The following is a 19,903-nucleotide window of genomic DNA, read 5'->3' on the forward strand; positions in this document are numbered from 1 at the left end:
CACACTGGAGCCCCAGTTGAACAGTGAGTGCCTGGGGAGCCTTCGCTGACCGTACACTGGTGCGATAGGTGCCGCCCACGGCACACCCGCAGCCTGGAATGGCTCTGAAGTTTTATGTATCATGCTGAAACTGCTCACATGGTACATTCTGCTCTACAGTATAAGTGCCTTTGCGTGACAGTGCTTCTCTCCAGATTGTTGAGTAAAGCTGCTGCTCCGTAAAGCATCGCGGCATCTGACAGCTCGTTCTAGCACGGGCCTCACCCCACACCTTCAAGCACGGGGCTTGGCTTGGGTCTGCAGCATCCAACACCTGGGGAGAAGGGTGTGCATGGGGTGGCTTTCCCAGGTGTCTAGATTTCAGTTGAAAGCTGGATAGTATTTACAACCTTTCTCTAAACCATTTACAATGAGCAGTTCTATTTAAGAATTTATGTGCGACAGAAATTTAAAAAGTCTATTGGGCTTTAATTTTTTTAAAAAGAAAAGCTATCATGTTAAGAGTTATTTTTTAAAGGATTCTAAAGTTAAAATGTTCACATTAACAAAACCAAAATTCTAGTTTTTAAGACAGCAGAGATCGTTCTTATGACATAAAATATCAAATTTTAGGCAGAAAAATTAGTATGAAAATATGTTAAATGTAATGGCAGTTAGTTATGACAGCTTTAAACAAAACTCATTGATTATATGAATCCTATGAAATATGTGATAATTGGAGGCTAAACAAATGCATTATAATAAACTTTATTACAATTGGTATCAACCAAGTGTATGCTTTAATTTCTAATTTTAAAGACAGTGAACCTTAAGTTAATAATGAACACTTTAGATGTGAGGAGTCCTTATTTAAATCTTGAAGTGAATGGTTTTTCATGTATGCACTTTGTATTGTGACTTATTTTTTGATATGAATGCTATTAACTGATTATCTGTATTTTTTTATTATTTAGAAAGCTCAACATCAGGAAGTGTGTTTGAAAGAAATACAACATAGCCTTGAGATGTCGGAGAATCAAAATGAGAGTATTAAGAATTATTTACGGTTTCTTAAAGCTTCTTATGTAACAATGTTTGGATAAATTGTGGAATTTATTTTCTAAGAGCAGTAGGATTTTACTATGCCTCTAAAATGTGAACTGGTAAGAAGGATGTAAATATGTTACCAGTTGTTGTATTTTAGGATTTACAGGTAGTAGTATCAGAGTTTTTATGTAGAAATTTTTGAAACATTTTTAATTTGAAACTTGAAAACAAAGTAACTTTTAGTATGGATAATTTTTTTTGATGATTTTTTTTCTGGATAATTCTTATGTAGCTCTGGTGTGATTCCTTTTAAAATTATATTGGCTTTTAGAATATTTTTCACACACATAGAAGTCAGAATCACTCTTTGAAAGATTTGTGACTACCATTCTACTAAATTTATTATAAATTTAGGCCAATTATGAGCCAAATGCATGATTTTAAGTAATGTATATAATTGTTTTATATTGTGGTGCTGTATAATTGTAATAAAGTAAATATTCTGAATTTTAATGTTTGATAATGCTGTATTTGACCATAAGACCTATTATTTATTTCTATTAGTTTTTAAAAATAAAATACTAAGTCATAGATAGCTATTGCATAGTGAAAATAGGACACTGTGTCTTTATAAAGAAGAAGCATTCAGGCTATCCTGGTTTCTTGTTCATTTTACCTTAGTGATTATCTGGTGTTATTATTGCAGACTTTCTAAAGCCCCTGACCTGAGTTCACCAAAAGATTAAAGGGGAACAACTTGTTCCAGCTGCTGCATGGCCAACTCACATGGGATGATCAAAATAAGCACTTTCAACACCAAGAAGCTTTAGAGATCTTTATTATTGGGATGAAGTAGAAGAGAGATCCACAACTTGTTCCCTGTAGTCTCCTACCCTGTGGGAGCCAGCCCCTGATATTTTTTTTTTTTTCTTAAAATAGCAAAGACTCACATAGAATGTTACAAACCGGCCATATTTTTTGCCCCTCAATTGCTAATGAGATCAGTGTTACCTTTTTACATTTTTATTTGTAAATTTTTTTAAAAGATTTCTGTATTTGAAAGGCAGAGTTACAGAGAAATCTAGGGAGAGGGAGAGAGAGAGCAAGATATCTTCATCTGCTGGTCCACTCCCCAAATGGCCACTACAGCCTGGGGCTGGACCAGCTCAAAGCCAGGAACTGGGAACTCTTTCCAGGTCTCCCATGTCTTCTGCTTTTCCTGGTGCGTTAGCAGGGAGCTGGATCAGAAGTGGAGCAGCTGGGACTTCAACCTGCACTCATATGGAATGCTGAGATTGCAGGTGGCAGCTTAGCCTGCTGTGCTACAATGCTGGTCCCTACCTACCACCACCCCTACCCTTTTTAAAATTATCATACTTATGGTACTAAAAAACATACTAGACCCTGGAGGGCTTTCTTCATTCTCCTCAGGCAAAAGGAGCCTTAAGAAATGCCCACATGAAAGGAAACGAAGGCCCTTGAGTGTTGCTCCCTCGACTGCACTCCTGAAGGGCAGAGCTGTAACTTATTCAGGTTTGTATCCCAGTCCCTACACAATAGCAAGTACTCAGTGTGTGCAAGGGTGGATGGATGATGAATGAGGTAGGTAGTCACTGTCCTGTTTCAGATGGGAAAACTGTAAGCTAGAGGGATCAACTGCCATTGCTGCTGTATAGAACTCAAGTTTACAGTTGGCATTTGTCCTCAGAAGTCTTCTGACTCCAAAACTAAAGTTCTGTCTTCCTGTTGTGGCTGAAGCGGTGGCAGCAGCCAGCAGCAGCACTGCTATTATTTATTAAGGATTTGTGATATGCCAGATGTGTATTGATTACTTGCTTTTTGGGACACTAGGACACAGAAAGGTTACATCACTTACTCAAGATCACATAGCGATTAAGCAGCTGTCATCCAGAATCTCTGCTCTTAACTGTGATCACTACCTTTGCATTTGTTTCATAAATAAGGACAATAGTTTATTTTAACAGTAATGCATTTATCTCATCCATAAATCTCTTTTTCATATGGTGCTCATAAAAGTGATTTGCAGTTACGATATTAGAAAATGGTACCTGCAGTGTTTTAGATGGACTGTGGGAGAAAGAGACCACCACAGAACGCCTAAGGTTGGTGATCACTACTGGTGACACACTGTGATGAGGGACATCTGTCAGATTCTGGAAGAACTTTAACAATCTCTGTGCTGAATGTGTCCAAGTGCACCATGGAGAGCATGCTGGTCGCCCCCAGTTGAACAAACTCAGAGTGAGGGCCCTGAGTCAGCGCCCTGGTTTCCTGGAGCAGTGTCTCTGCTTCCAGTTTTCCACCATCCCTGTTTCAACATGCTGCTAAAAGGTTTGCAGGATTTTCCCTTATTCTTGATATTCAGGGTCTCAAGCTCTTCTTAAGCTCTAAAAGTTTCCTTCCACTGCCTATGCTATTACGTCTCCACATGTTCTTTCCTTCTTCCTGTTTGGTCTCTTGGATCTGATCTCCCTGTGACTTAGCCCCCACTTTGGGGTGTCTGTCATTGCATAACTTGTAAGGTATTTCTTTCCTCTTGATTTCTGACCACTGGTGTGGTTTCAAGAGCAGCCATTCTCTTTTTCTGTTGAATGTTGACTTTTAATTAAGAAATCTTTTTTAAGTTCTGTAATTCCATTATATTTTCATTAAAATTCTCTTGTGTGTGTTCCATTGGTTCTACTTCAGGAGGCATCTCTTATTTCTGTTCTGCTGGACATCTTTCTTTCCAAGTGCCATAAGGGAGGTTTAATTTTCCCTTGCCTGCTCATGGCTGTGGTTTTCTCAACACCTGCCAGTGGCCTGTCATGCACATCTGCCAAGCAGCAGCAAACCAAGTGGTGAAAGATGGAGTGGCTTCAGTTCTTGTGGGCCCACGAGACATGTTACCATCTGTTGAGTCTCTATGAGAAATTTTCTGCTCCCAGACTTTCTTAGTCATAAGCAGCACTTTTTCCCCAACTACAAATATTAGAATCACATTGCTAGAGAAGCCTCTTCAAGGCTTTCTGGGGTCAGCAGATCTTCTGCAGTAGTCAGGATGTGAAGCCTTTTCTGGAGGTGAGCCACAATGAGGGTCTGTAGTTGGGAAAGCGTGGAATAAACAGAGAATTTTATCTGCTTAATACATCTGATCTACATTTGCCAACTAGTGAGCCATTCATCACATGAAGTTCAGAGTGACTCATTTTTGTAATTCACAAGTTTGTGTATGTGAGTTCACAAATATTAGTGTGTGTTTGGAGAAAGGTATAGAATCCTACATGCATTTGGCAAGGGTGGAGAAAATAGTGTTAAAATTTCCTATATGCACTTTTGCTTCATTTAATCTAGTGAGATTTTATTTAGCTTTTTCTAATCAGATAAAAAATCTAAAAGAGGACCGTTATCAATAAATGTTAGGGAGTAGCAGAGTGAGACAGGTAAGAAAGGATGGCCAGAGAATGAAGTACTAGAGTATTATTTTCAGGGGTGCTATACATTTGGATAAGGAAACAGTCAAGAGAAGCGTGCTAGACATAAAGATGAAGACTGCTGGAGTTGTTATATACAATGTATGAGGGCTTCCTTTACTCCACATCCTTGTCAGCTGTCACCTTTTATCTATTTGCTAATGGCTATTGTACAGTGATTAGTGACACCGAGCATGCCTTTATGTTCTTGTTGACCACTTGTATGTCTTTGGAAAACTGTCTTTCAGATCTGCTGTGCACTTTTTAATTGGATTCTTTGTTCCTGTGCCATTGAGTTGGGTTCCTTTTATATTCTGGTTATTAACGCCTTGTCAGATGTATAATTTGCAAATATTTTTTCCTATTCTGAGGATTTTCTCCTCAATTTGTTGAATGTTTCCTTCATTGTGCAGAAGACTTAACTTTGATTAAACCCTTTTTTTCTTTCTTTCTTAAAATTTATTTTAGAGGGAGACAAGTAGTGAGGGAGAAGGTAAGAGGGATGAAGGAAGGGAGGGAGGGGGAGAGAGAGGTCCCATTCCCTGCTTCACTCCCAAATGCCAGCAATGGCTGGGACTAGGAGGTGAAGCTAGGGCTTCCATGTGGGTGGCAGGAGCCCAATCACTTGGGCTATCACTGCTGCCTCCTAGGATCTGCATTAGCAGAAAGCTGGAGTTACAAACCAGAGTCAGGTGTTGAACACAAATACAACGTGGGATGTAGCTACAAGATGTCTTAACCACTAAGCTAAACAGCCAGCCCTATTTTGCTATTGTTTCTTATGTTTTTGGAATTTTACCCACAAAATTCTGTTTTGTTCCAATGTCCTGAAGCATTTTTTTCCTGTTTTTTTTTTCTAGTGTTTTCATAGCTTTAGGTTTTACATTTAGATCTTTCATAAATTTTGAGTTGATTGTCATATATAGTGAAAGAGGATCTGTTTTCATTCTTCCACATACAGAAATGCAATGTTCCCTGCCCTATTTATTAAAAAGCCTCTCCTTTCTCCACTTAGTCACCTTTGTTAGAGATCCTTTGGCTGTAAGTGTGTGAGATTACTTCTAATCTCTGTTCAACGAGTTTTCTATCTTCTGATATTTTCTTTTTACTTGTTAGTGTCTGTAAGTTGGAAGAAGACCTTTTAGAATATCTTGTAGGACCAGTCTGGTGGTGATAAATTCAGTTTTTGTTTGGGAATGTCTTGATTTCATCTTCATATCTAAGCTTTGTTGGGTAGAGATTTCTTGATAAGCGGTGGAAGTCTTATCCCTCTTTCTTCTGGCCTGTAAGTTTTCTACAGGGAAGTCTGCAGTCAGGCATCTATCTGAATATACTCTCTACCCATTTGTCCTCCTCAAGTCCCCCTTGAACTCAAGTAAATTGGATATTTGCTCTTTCAATGCTATCCCAAAGTTACCTTCAATTTTCCTCATTCTTCGTTCGTTCTTCTTTTTCCTCTTCTGACTGTATTTTCGAATAGCTTGTTTTTGAGCTAATTCCTTCTGTTTGATCTATTCTGCCATGGATGCTTTCTATTGTATTTTTAATTTCACTTGGTGTACTTTTCAATTCAGGGTTTATGTTTGATTTTTTAAAAAAGATTTATTTATTTATTTGAAAGGCAGAATTACAGAGAAGTATAGGCAGAGGCAGAGAGCGAGAGAGAGAGAAAGTCTTCCATTCACTGGTTCACTCCCCAGATGGCCACAACGGGCGGAGCTGAGCTGATCCAAAGCCAGGAGCCTGGAGTTTTCTTCCGGATCTTCTATGTGGGTGCAGGGGCCCAAGGACTTGAACCATCTTTTGCTGCCTTCCCAGGCATATTACCAGGGATCTGGATCAGAAGTGGAGCAGCTGGCACTCAAACCAGAGCCCATATGGGATGCCAGCATTACAGGCGGCAGCTTTACACAGTGCAGGCCCATTATATTTGATTTTTAAAATTTTATTTTACTGATTTGAAAGACATACACACAGAAGGTGAGATATCTTCCATCTAGTAACTTAATCAAATGCCCACAATGGTCAGGTCAGGGTTAGGCTTAAGCCAGGAGCCCAGAATTCAGTCCAAATTTCCCATATCAGTGGCAAGGACCCAAGTATTTTAGCCATTGTCTTGCCCCCAGAGTCCACATTAACAGGAAGCTGGAATGGGAAGCAGAGTAAGGACTGAAACCCAGACACTCCAATATGGCATGTGCTTGTCCCACATGGCATCTTAACTATTGTGTCAGCCACCTCTGATTTTTAAAAAATTTGATCCTATCTCTCTTAAGTCTCTCTGTTAAAGCATTGTTTCTCTGTTTTTTCCTTAATCGTTTTGTTTACTTAAATAACTTTTAAATTCTTCATCCCAAATTTACATATGTCAGTTTCTATCTGGTCAGGTTCTGATATTTTATTTTGTTTATTACATAAGGTCAGGTTTCCCTGCAAGTTCTTGATATCTGTTGGTGTATGAAATCATCTGTGAATTGAAAGTTGAATTTTTTTTCCAGTCTTCATTTGTGTATGCCTGCCTTTCAGAAATTCTAAGCAGTCTGCTTACTTTTTTCTGAACCTGTGAACACTCTATTTCAGCACTAGGTGGCGCCTAAGTGTTGCATGACTGCTGTTAGTGTGTTACTGTTTCAGCACTAGGGGGCACTCCTATACCATGATCATCCCATATCTACAGTTGGCATCTTGTTCAGAATGTACTGCTAAAGGCTCCATCTGTAAGCACTGGCCTGGAGATAGGGGCCTTTGGGCTTTGGTGCTGAGTCCCACCATAGCAGGCCCAGTATTGAGCTTTAAGGCAAAGTTCTGCACTGACTCAGCGGCTGGAGGTTAGGGGAGGGGCAGTGGAGGAGTTCCTTTATTGATGGGTTTAGAAGCTTGATTTGTAGTCACTGGCCCTGGGGGCAAGAGCCGTGTGGGTTTCTCAGTGGAGGACCTGGTACTAGGTTTCAAGTCTGAGGCCTATAGTTAAATTTTTCTCCCCCATGTGAGAGGCATGCAGGAGCATTACTCTAAGCTGGTGAAAAGAGGTGGGCTTTTCATAAATAGCTGTTTGAATTGGTGTCTCTATGGGTAGATGATCACTGGCACATTCTACTCAGCCACTGTCTTGCTCAGCCTCCAAGGAAAGCTTGAATGTCCCTTGAACGTAACTCTATCTAAAACTTCATTCCCCCTCGCCCCTATTTCCAGAAGATTTGTTTTTACTTCTACACAGAAACACAGATAGTTACTTCAAAACTTCATACATTGGCATTTCCAGACTAGAGGTATAACTTGGTTTTATGATTTGAGCTTGCTTTATTTGAAGAGTTTTATTTTCAACCTTCTTTATGGCTCATGTGGCAGTTGAGGAATTTCAGAAAGTAAAAATTTTAATTTTAATTGAGCTGAGTCATTTGAAATACTAAGCACAACACTTGGTATTATAGTAGGCATTCAAAAATTTCTATCATGGGGCTGGCACTGTGGTGCGGCAGGTTAAAGCCCTGGTCTGCAGCACCGGCATCCCATATGGGCGCCAGTTCAAGTCCTGGCTGTTCCACTTCTGATCCAACTCTCTGCTATGGCCTGGGAAGGCAGTAGAAGATGGCCCAAGCACTTGGGGCCCTGCACCCATGTGGGAGACCCGGAAGAAGCTCCTGGCTCCTGACTTCAGATCAGCTCAGTTATGGCCATTGAAGCCATTTGAGGAGTGAATCCGCAGATGGAAGACCTCTTTCTTTCTCTGGCTCTACCTTTCTCTATAACTCTGTCTTTCAGATAAATAAAATAAATCTTTTTTTAAAAAAAGATAAACTTCAAGAACTTCTTCATTTTTTCTTGCCTGACATACAAAGAGATTTTATAAATTAATAAAATATGAATTCCATTATATAAAATGGTCAAAGGATAAGAACAAACAGTTCACAAGAGAAGTACCAATGGCCAATAACTGTGTTTATAAGATGTTCAGATTAATTAATCTTTTATTTTTCTCTATAATTTAAAGAAGTAGTTATTAGTATTGAAAAGGGTAAAGATTCTCATATAACCAATGAAGTTTATTTTTCCATTATGTGAATGTGCCATAATATATTAACCATTAGTCTACTGTTGGATAATTGAGTTGTTTCCAAAGATAACTGGGAAAAAATCTGAAAATATTTGGAAATTAGGAAGATAACCCAACTCACAGAATTTTAAAATATACTTATTTATAATTCATGAATTAAATCTTAAATCTAAAAATATTTTGTGCTGTAGTACATTAAAACGTGTGAGAAGGCAGACGGCATCTCTAAAAAGAAATTTACAGTTCTGCCTACAATGTTACTGACAGTCCTTGGCCGTCCCCTCAACAGTGGTGGTTACTTTGGAAGCTGAGCCGAGTGAAGAGCTTTTTTCAGCCTAGAGCCAACAGGGTCTGTAGCTCTGACCCAGGAGTCCTGCAGCCCCAGGGCAGTTCTATTTCCAGTGACCCAGCTCTTGGCTGGCAGAGCTGCCAAGGCTCTCCAAAAGCTGACTTCTCCATCTGAAGCCTTGGCTTCCCACATGGAAAACCAATGCCATTTGCAGTGGACTGGCCTATTGGGTCTGCTTGATGGCAGATCACTGTGTAAAGCAGCCATTGATTGGCCTGCCACCCGTCTTACATTGCTACCATTGCCTAGGTTGCTTTTCTTTCCTCCTGGTCTCTGGTAAAGGAGACCGCGGAGGAAGACTTTAAGAGGAAGCAAGTCATGGGGGTGCTCAGTCCCATTCCTACTCTTTAGTGGCCTGAGATAAAAATCTACAGTTACAGACATGTTCTCATGGTTTTTCTGTGAGGTAGACAATGCCCATGAGGAAAGCTGTGTCCTCACTTTAACATCAAACATGATGACTACCTTATCTATAAACAATTAGAACTTAAGGAGAGACAGATAATACAATCGATTACTTACTTAAACAGAATGCAAAATCTGTGTGTTTTTTGGTCACCCCCCAAAATTGGAAATAAAACCTTAAATGTAAGAGTTAGCACCTGGAATCATCCCATAACTTGGAACAATTTTAACTGAGTCAGAACTAGGGAAGAGAAAAGAGCTTACTGGAGCTGGCTAGCTTTCTTTTAGAGATGCCATCTGCCTTCTATTCAGGCCAGCTCTCCCAGGCCAGCTAGTAATGGAAGTCAGTAAAGAAGTGATGAAAACTGCAAATGGCACACAGAACTTCCAAAATCCAGCAAAGGGAGGGAGAGAGACAGAGAAAGAGAAAGACAGGGGCAGGGTGAGATGCTACTGCCACTGCTCCCTGCTGCCACTGCTACTGTTATCCTGGCTATCTTGCCAGGGGATACCATCTTTCCACTTATAGAGATCTACAAGTATCACGGACTCTGAAGGCCAGGAGAGAGACAGGAACAAAGTACACCAACCATGGCAGCCACATGCCACTACTTCCTCACCTCCTCTCTTGGAGACACTGTATTACCAACAGTAGATTCATCAGAACATAACCTGTGAAATCTAGGGCGGAGCCTACCAGTACCCACACCTGCCAGTGTGAAATCCTCAGGATAACCTCTATCCACCCCACAGGACTGTGACAAGTTCTCCTTAACATATTTCAATGCTGAAACTTGGGCTCTTGATGGTATAAGCCCATACATTTGTCATGGCACACACAGGACCTGGAGAAAGTTGTATCCACATTATACATCTGAGAGTCACAGCTAATTGGAAGCATTAGCAACAACAATTAGGGAAAAGAGAGCAATAAAGACTTGTCCAGTCTTACCATGTGAGTAGCAAGGGACTGGCAATTCCCTTGTCAAATTCCCATGTCAAAATTGAAAAGGAAGAAATACAAATATACGTGTTTGCACTTGACATGCTCTTGTACATGGGAAAACCTAAACAGTCCACAAAAGAGCTGTTAGAACTGACAACTCAATTCAGTAAAGTTGTAGGATACAAAATCAGCATACAAAAAACAGTAGTAATTTTATACACCAATAATATCTCACTGAAAGAGAAATCAGAAAAGAAACCCCTTTCACAATAGCCATCAAAAATTGAGTAATAAATTTGAAGAAGTGAAAGATCTCTACAATAAAAATTATAAAACATTGATGAGCCAGGATGTGGTGATTGCAGGCAAGGAAAGCCAAGACATAGTGGCAAAAATTGTTCTCCATGAAGGATCTCTGTGAGTGAGACCCCAGTGGAAAGAAGGGGCCATCAAAGCAGGGTGTACTTTTCTCTGAAGGGAGGAGAGAGCTTCCACTTTGCATGTGGCCCTGTCTAAAAACCGACGGAGTTTGAGAACTCAGAAGACATTAATAGCCTTGGCAGCTCATGTCAAGAGCCTCAGGTGATCACTGACATCATAAATAAGTGTCACTTTTTTGCTTTTTAAATATTTATTTATTTGAAAGAGTTATACAGAGAGAGAAGGAGAGGCAGAGAGAGAGAGGTCTTCCATCCACTGGTTCATTCCCCCAAATGACCACAACGGCCAGAGCTGCACTGATCTGAAGCCAGGATCCAGGAACTTCTTCCAGATCTCCTACATGGGTGCAGGTGCCCAAGGACTTGGGTCATCTTCTACTGCTGTCCCAGGCCATAGCAAAGAGCTGGATTGGAAATGGAGCAGCTGGGACTCGAACCAGCACCCATATGGGATGCTGGCACTGCAGGCAGCAGCTTTACCCACTACGCCACAGTGCTAGCCCCAAGAGTGTCAGTTGTTAAATCAACAACAAGAGTCACTGTGCACTTGCTCCCCATGCTGGACCTCTGTCCTTAATGAGTTGTACTATGAGAATTAACAGTAAAATTTGTCTTCAAACTGTACTTTATACTTTGTGTGCCTGTGTGGATGCAAATAGTTGAAATCTCTCCTTAGTAAAGAGTTGGTTTTCTGTATATAAAGTCAATTAAAAACGAATCTTAATGGAAAATGGAACGGGAGAGGGAGTGGGAGGTGGGATGGCAGTCTGGGTGGGAGAGCAGGAATGGGGGGAAGAAACACTATATCCCTAAAAGCTGTACATATGAAAATTTATATTCATTACATAAAAACTTTCAAAAGATAAAGTACCCTAATACACTGTTGGTGGGAATGTAAACTAGTACAACTATTATGGAAGACAGTATGGAGATTCCTCAGAAAACTAAACATAGATCTGCTGTGTGACCCAGCAGTCCCACTCCTGGGACTATAGCCAAAGGAAATGAAAACAGCATATAAAAGAGTTACCTGCACGCCTATATTTATAGCAGCCCAACTCACAATAGCTTGAGATATGGAGTCAACCTAGATATCCATCAACTGATGCCTGGATAAATAAAATGTAGTATATATACATGATGGAATATTACTCAACCATACAAAAGAATGAAATCCTGACATTTGCAACAAAATGGATGCAACTGGAGATCACTATGCTAAGTGAAATAAACCAGACCCCAAAAGAAAAATATGTCATACTTTCTCTTATTTGTGATAGTTAATATATAGAGGATAAAAATTTTGTGGATGACATCATTTTGTATACAGTTCTTGCTTCACTGAATCCTACCATGTAAATGACAATGTATTCTCATTTCACATGCTAAAAAATAAGAAATAGAGGGGTAGTAAGGACTCTTGAGGTATTAGTAAAGCACTGTTCTTAATTTGGGTGTTATGAGTGTGATCAGGTAACAAAAAACTCATTGATCTGTATGTGTAAGTACATTTCTTGGTGTGTATACTATGTTTTAATAAAATGTTAAAAAACTGATGAATCATTGAACACACAAAAAATGGAAAACTATTCCTTGCTCATGGATTGGAAGAATCAGTATTGTGGGAACGCTTATACTACCTAAAGCAATGTACAGATTTAGTGCAAAATCCCTAGCAATATACAAATGTCATTCTTTATAGAATTAGAAAAAAACACTTTTAAAATTTATATGGAATCATTAAAAAATCCAGAATAACCAAAGTGATACTGACTTTAAAAAAGAAATCAAGCTGGAGGTATCACAATACCTGATTTCAAAGCACGCTAGAGGGCCCGCTCGAAGCAGACGCCGCGCAAGTCGATGGGCGGCAAGGCCCGCGCAAGCAGCTGGCCACCAAGGCGGCCCGCAAGAGCGCGGCGGCCACAGGCGGCGTCAAGAAGCCGCACCGCTACCGGCCGGGCACCGTGGTGCTGCATGAGATCCGGCGCTACCAGAAGTCCACCGAGCTGCTGATCCGCAAGCTGCCGTTCCAGTGGCTGGCGCGCGAGATCGCGCAGGACTTCAAGACAGACCTAGGCTTCCAGACCTCGGCCGTCATGGCTCTGCAGGGGGCGAGCGAGGCCCACCTGCTGGGTCTGTTCGAGGACACGAACCTGTGCGCCATCCATGCCAAGCGCGTCGGCATCACGCACAAGGACATCCAGCTGGCCCGCCGCATCCGCGGAGAGTGGGCTTAGGCAGCGCGCCCTCCTCTCCGGTTTCCATCCTCGGCCCAAAGGCTCTTTTCAGAGCCATTAAAAAAAAAAAAAAAAAGCATGCTAGAAAGCTGTAGTAATTAAAACAGCATGGTAGTGGTATAAATCTAGCACATAGCTCAGTGGAACAGAATAGAGAGCTCAGAGATTAATCTGTAACAAAGGTGCCAATAGCATACATTGTAGAAAGGACAGTGTTTCCATAAATGGTGATGACAAACTGGAGGTACTTATGTAGAAGAATGGATTTAGATCCCTACCTCTCATTATACACAAAAATCTACTTCCTCAGCAGAAGTGGTTGCAGCGTATCACACTGCCTCGTGAGCTTTCATCTCTTGCCTGTGTTTGCTCAGGTCCTTCTCCCCTTTGTGGGTCTTTGTCCGTCAGCACTGTTGGAGTCTGCATAGAATTATGCTTTGCTTTGCAGGGCTTCCCTGTTTAGATCTTTCATTCCCCTCTGTTTTTCAGCTCTTTCATTCCCCACTCTGTCTAGCTCCAGAATCTCACAAATGTGCTGAAGGGTAGACCCCCACCTGTGTGCTTGATTCTCCTGAGAGTCCAGTTTTGTCACCCTAGCCACCTGATACCTCCACCACCTCTGCCAAGGTATTGAACCCCAACTACAGCCTGCTACCTGAGCCATGCCAGGATTCTTAGCCTGTAACCTTTTGAAGAAAGTGCACCTCAAAATATTAGCTGGCCTCTGAAAGTCAGCTTCTTCAGTCTCTTGTCACTCTCAAATACTTTATTTTAAAAAGGATTTTTGTATTTTATCTGGTCTTTCTTATCATCAAATGACCAGCCATTCCAGTTTGGTTGGGAAAGAGGGATTTCTGGAATTTAAGACTTTCAGGACCAAAGTTGAGACAATCCTTTGAATATCAGGACTGATCACCTGATCTGCAAGAGGGTGGACTTCTACAAAGCTCTTTAACCTACTCAGAATTCAAAGTTTGGTTAGTATGAAGTAAATATCCTCAAAAGCATTACAAAAATCATATTCTTGGGCAATGGAAAAGACTAGTAATTATTAATCCCCATCAAGTGATATCAAGTTCAACAAAACAATTATCTCCAATGAGGGTGATCAATGAAAATAAAAGGTGTATAAAAATAGAGCAAATAAAAGTATAATAGGAGAATTGCTGACTTCAATCTCATCCTTAAATTAACTTGAGAGATCAGTAGAAGTTGTGAGTTTTTTCTGTTTTGTAGAAAGAAGTGAGGAATGAAGACTCACATAATGCATCCATGAAGCTCTGCCTTGCACAGATACTGTACTCGATACTGAACATTATCCAGTGTGAGAAATACATAAGAGAGTGAGGGCTCCAGCTAAGGGAGGGAAAAAAAAGTCTAGAAATTAAGTTGGGGTCCATACCAAGCAGAGAGCAGGCCAGGAGCCACGTGCTGCAAACATTTGGTTATGAGCAGCCAAAAGCAGTTTATCACGGGTAGTGGAGCAAAGGCAGAGAGTGATTTTGGGGTGCTCCTCGTCTTTTATATGCTTTCTAAAGGGGAGTGGTTACACAGTAAGATGGGCAGGTGGGCTTTCAGGTGAACTCAGGTAGGGGCACATCACACAGGGGGCGTGGTGTAGAGTGTGGTCTCCAGCTTACAGACCTAATAGGTTTTATTCTATCTGCCTGCCTATAACATCCCCCCTTCAGAAACTCCAGACCTTAATCTTAAGGGATGTTGAAGGGTGTAGAATCATCATATCTTCTGTAGCTGCTTCATGCTTATTAGGGGCATAGGCCCTGCCTTGTCCTTTGTCCGGAACTCTCTGCCTATTTCATTTAATAAATTAGTTTTGTGAGCTGACGTGCTTTCAGTCACCACCAATGTCTGTGTCCCCTGCATGGCCATAATTACTCTCAGAAGTCAGGTTCTGAAACATGTAAGTTTGTCAATCAACATGAGCAGAATTGGAATAAAGCTAATTGTGAATGGTGTCACCCTTAAGATAGAAAGAGAACATCTTGCCATCTCCCAGATAGTGGGTAGTGATAGGCTATGTAGATTATAAAACCATTGTTCTATTAATATGTATTCTAAGGCCTATCTATTGTCCATAACTACCTTGGACAGGGAGTCCATTGACTAATGAGAACAGTTGTTTCAATGCATCTTATTGTGTGCTAAACCTTTCCTTAAGGGATAATTTTTTCTGCATCCTACTAAACCCAGAATCTGGGAAAGTGAGGATACAGAATTTCCCAAACAAAGCTCAGGTTTCTTTTTTTTTAAACTTTTATTTAATAAATAAAAATTTCCAAAGTACAACTTTTGGATTACACTGGCTTTTTCCCCCCATAACCTCCCTCTCACCCTCAATCATCCCATTTCCTACTCCCTCTCCCATCCGATTCACATCAAGATTCATTTTCAATTATCTTTTTATACAGAAGATCAACTTAGTATATACTAAGTAAAGCAGTTTGCACCCACACAGATACACAAAGTGTAAAGTACTGTTTAAGTACTAGTTATACCGTTAATTCACATAGTACAACACATTAAGGACAGATATCCTACATGGGGAGAAAGTGCACAGTGACTCCTGTTGTTGATTTAACAATTGACAGTCTTGTTTATGGTGTCAAAATCACCCGAGGCTCTTGTCATGAGTTGCCAAGGCTATGGAAGCCTTTTGAATTCACCGACTCCAATCTTATTTAGACAAGGTCATAGTCAAAGTGGAAGTTCTCTCCTCCCTTCAGAGAAAGGTACCTCCTTCTTTGATGGCCCGTTCTTTCTGCCAGGATCTCACAGAGATCTTTAATTTAGGTCGCTTTTTTGTTGTTTTTTTTTTTTGTTTGTTTCTTTTTGCAACAGTGTCTTGGTTTTCCATGCCTGAAATACTTTCATGGGCTTTTCAGCCAGATCTGAATGCCTTAAGGGCTGATTCTGAGGCCAGAGTGCTGTTTAGGACATCTGCCATTCTATGAGTCTGCTGTGTATCCCAATTCCCATGTTGGATCATTCTCTCCTTAATTCTATCAGTTAGTATTAGCAGACACTAGTCTTGTTTATGTGATCCCTTTGACTCTTAGACCTATCATTATGATCAATTGTGAGCAGAAATTGATCACTTGGACTAGTGAGATGGCATTGGTACATGCCACCTTGATGGGATTGAATTGGAATCCCCTGGCACGTTTCTAACTCTACTGTTTGGGGCAAGTCTGATTGAAAGCTCAGGTTTCTAAACTAGAGGTAGATTACCTGGGATATGTTCTAACTCCAGGGAAGTGTGTTCTTTCAGTCAATAGAAAGGAAGCTATTCTCTCTCTCTCTCTCTCTCTCTCTCTCTATCTATCTATCTATATATATATATATATTAAGGCAGCTAAGGCTATTTCTGGGAATGGCAAGATCCTGTGGAATTTGGATTCCAAGCTTTTGTATGAAGTTTTAAAAAGCTCTGATGCAGACACTGTGCTGGATAGGGAAGCTACAATAGCTGTCCCAAAGAATTAAGGCACTTCTAACAGAAGCTCCAACATCGGGAATCAGTGATGGCAGGATTTTATGGAATATGGATTCCAGGATTTAGATTCTAAGATTTGTATGTGCTTTAAAAGACCCTGACACAGACACACTGTGCTTGACAGGGGAGCTACCAAAGGTGTTCCAAAGAATTAAAGAGCTTTTAACAAAGGCTCCAATATTAGGAATTCCTGAACAAGCCATTCACAGAGAGATCCTCTTCAGATCAGTTGCAGCTTAAATGGAAGTGACCTTACCAGGTGCTACTGAGCATGAATACCTCAGTGAAATTAGGATTCAACTTCTACCTCTTGAATCTCCACAGGTGAATCCAAAAGATACGTCTGCCTATTCCTGTGAGCCAATCAAAGATCTTAAATACCTCTTCAAAAAGATAAGTAAAGCTTTTGCCTTAGTCATGCCAAAAATGCTATACTTTAAGGCAGACATAGTGTACATACCTCTCCTTTTGATCCTTTCTGGGAACTGTTACTGGCAGAAAAACTCCTTAGTGAGTTCTTCAGTGACAATGAGTGAAAGTCTGAATGAGTCATATGAAGCTGATTTTAGAAACCTGACCATAGCTCTGGGTAATTTGGCTTACGCTTCAGGCCAGCTTCTATGGGAAGCCAAGATATCTCTTCTTTCCTTACAATGGTGCTTCCTATTCTTTTGAAAACCATGGTACAAGCAGAAAATAATATTTTAAATAGAGCCATGGTCAAAGGGCTTGTTACTTATAGCCAGAAATTTCTGGCTCAGGGCTCTAGCCAATGTTGGAATTGTCCAGGACACTCCACTTTATGAGTTGAGATCAGTATCTTTCCCCATTTGCAACCCATTTGTGCCTTAACACATCCATTGCTAGTCTTTTATGTTCTAGGACTTCTCTTGCGAAAGACCCTGTGAACCTCTTCCATGTCCCCAGGGGAGAACTGGTACTTACTCGAGATGCCTTTGATGTGGACATGAGCCAGATACCCAGAGCTTTCCTTACTCTGGATCACTATTCCATATGAGACTGCTCAGAACATGTATGGAAACAGAAAGTAGTGTCTTACTAGCTTCTTTACTGCCTTAGTTTCTGTCTTTCTGTTTTTACTTCATGCTTCTGTCTTCTCTTTCTCCATATGTGTTTTCTTCATCCAGAGGAACACATGATTTCTATTATATGTAGGGCAATATAAATAGCCACAATGAAGTCATTATTTGCAATAAAAAATGGGTGAAGCAAAACGATATGTAAGCATTTTATAAAATGGTATCTAACAACTGAATTTATGCTAGCTTTATACTTATTAAGTGCTTTGTTTTCCAAGTCTGTGGATACGATTTTCGTTCTTCATAGTTATACAAATTCTCTGTACACATCTCAGAAAAATTTCTTGAGTTATATATATGTAAACCTATGTCTAATTTGCAAACAACCTTTATTTAAACTAATTTTATAATGAACCAGCAGTGGGAGTTTGGTATGGTGGTTAAAACACTCCTCCTTATTGGAGTACCTGCGTTTCACCCCCAGGTCTGTTCCCGTTTCCAGCTTCCTGCTAATGTACACTCAGAGAAGTAGCAGATGATGGCTCAAGTGGAGATCTGGATTTACTTCCTGGATGCTGGCTTTGACCTGGCCCAGCCCCAGCTGTTGTGGGCATTTGGAGCATGAACTAGAAGATGGATGGAGAATCTCTCTGCCTTCCAACTAAATAATTTAATAAGTTTCAAGTAAATAAATAATTTAAAATTGTTGAACCAATAATATATCTACCTGAGGAGTGTTGTGAAAGATTATTGGGATATATGTACACCTAAAAGTTTAGTTGATTCAATGTTATATCCCTGCATGGTAAGATAAATATGTAGAGAGTACAATGGCTTACTATGAAAGCATTAATTCCTGCAAGGATTAGATTATAATTGAACAATATAATCATGTAAGGACTTAGATTGAGGCAACTTCAATGGCTTGATCCGTGCTACTCAGAGTCCTGCCTCTGGTGGTAGCTGATGGACTGCTGTACGGATGTCAGTAGGCAGCAGCCAAGCAGAATGGTGTTTAATGAGGCGAGGCCATAGGAAAAGGTAAGGGTTGTGACCCCATCATAAAACTTTATGAGGCTGTAACAACTTCTAATCCTAAACAGTCAGAAGTGAGTTAGCAACCCCCAAATCATTAAAGGCAACAGGATCCAGTCATGATTCTCCAATTTCTTTAACGAGGTGATTCTGTAACCACATACTTCAGTATATGATGCTGAGATTCCTATGTGAAGAGCGATATTTTTACAGAAACAAGCAATCGTGTTGCCTATAATGTGTTTTTATTTAACAGATTGGTAAAAAAGTAAGTAAGGGAGGAGATGTATTGTAAAATGGGTAAAAGCACATTTAATGTGGAATGATATTTAAGGCAACTGGGACAGAGAATGTAAAACAGAATTTAAGTATTTGTATGAGTATAAATTCTGGAGCTTTCTTCAAGCTGCGTACACATATTTCTCAGCAAAATTATTTCTAAGTATTGTGTTTTTTGATAACTACTCAGAATTGTTAACTTATATCTAGTGGTTAATACTATATATTATTTTTATCCTGCACTTAGCACATTACTAATTATTTCTGAGAATTTTCCATTAATTCTCTTGCTTTTCTAAATAAGCCATCTAAGATTGTGATTAGCATTATTTTTAATATTACGCTATTATTAAACATTAGTTGTTTATAATGTATGTCCTTGCCAATGATTTCTTCCTATAAGATTCCAAACAAAATCCACATACTGCATTTGGTATAGTTTGTATCATTCCCCTCTGTTTTCCTGACACTTATTGGTGGAATAAATTGGATCCTTTGTTGTATTGAATGTCTCACAGTCTGTATTTGGTTACTGTATTCTCATGGAATTATTTTGCATGCTTCCCCTTCTCCATATCCTGCAAATCAGAGGGTAGGTCCAAAATATTGATTGAATTCAGTTTTTAAATTATTTGGCAAGGATACTTCATAAGTGGTGCTGTATACTTTCAAGTGCATCGCATTAGGAGTAATGTCATGTCCTGTCTCAGGTTTACTCATGTTAAAATGACCAGTGGTTTCAGGTGATGTCAGATTGATTCATTCATTAAAAAAATTAGATCAACTTTTAACCTAATCCTTTTAAGCAGCCATTGATGATCATTGCCAAGGTCCATTATTTCCTTAAGTAATCTTAAAATGATAATTTCTCTAATTCTATTGTTCTTTTATCCTTATTCATTGTGAGTTTTCTATAAAGAACTTTCCTTCCTCAAATGCTTATTTGTCTAGACAAAAACTGTAACAGAAAGATAGGATAAGTACTTGGTTCAATTTGAGAATAATTAGTGAATGTCTAGCAGTCTCTAAAAGTGACACATAAACTGTATTTTCACAGAATATGGAATATATATATACACATATATAACTATTTTTCACCCAC

At 39.8% G+C, this 19,903-nt stretch overlaps 2 protein-coding genes across 13 annotated transcripts in view; both read left to right on the plus strand.

The window, feature by feature from the left end:
* ODF2L (outer dense fiber of sperm tails 2 like) overlaps positions 1-8,289 on the plus strand; it is a 55,355-nt gene extending 47,066 nt beyond the window's left edge. For 11 of the 12 annotated variants that reach the window (XM_051856293.2, XM_070078131.1, XM_070078133.1 and 8 more), the window contains one exon: positions 954-1,539. In XM_051856293.2, coding sequence (XP_051712253.1) covers positions 954-1,082 — 129 coding nt within the window. In that variant the 3' untranslated portion in view covers positions 1,083-1,539. Of the gene's footprint in view, positions 1-953; positions 1,540-1,732 lie in introns of those variants that run through there. The other variant, XR_007923562.2, reaches the window with a different exon arrangement.
* A 4,218-nt stretch (positions 8,290-12,507) lies between these two features.
* Positions 12,508-19,309, plus strand: LOC100354620 (histone H3-like; the record flags this gene model as incomplete). The annotated part of the gene is made up of 3 exons (XM_017345576.3): positions 12,508-13,560; positions 16,772-17,480; positions 17,972-19,309. A coding segment is annotated over one exon (426 nt), but the record flags the coding sequence as incomplete, so codon positions are not given.
* Positions 19,310-19,903: the final 594 nt, after the last annotated feature.

Source organism: Oryctolagus cuniculus, chromosome 7 (assembly GCF_964237555.1).
Source record: "Oryctolagus cuniculus chromosome 7, mOryCun1.1, whole genome shotgun sequence".
NCBI lineage: Eukaryota > Metazoa > Chordata > Mammalia > Lagomorpha > Leporidae > Oryctolagus > Oryctolagus cuniculus.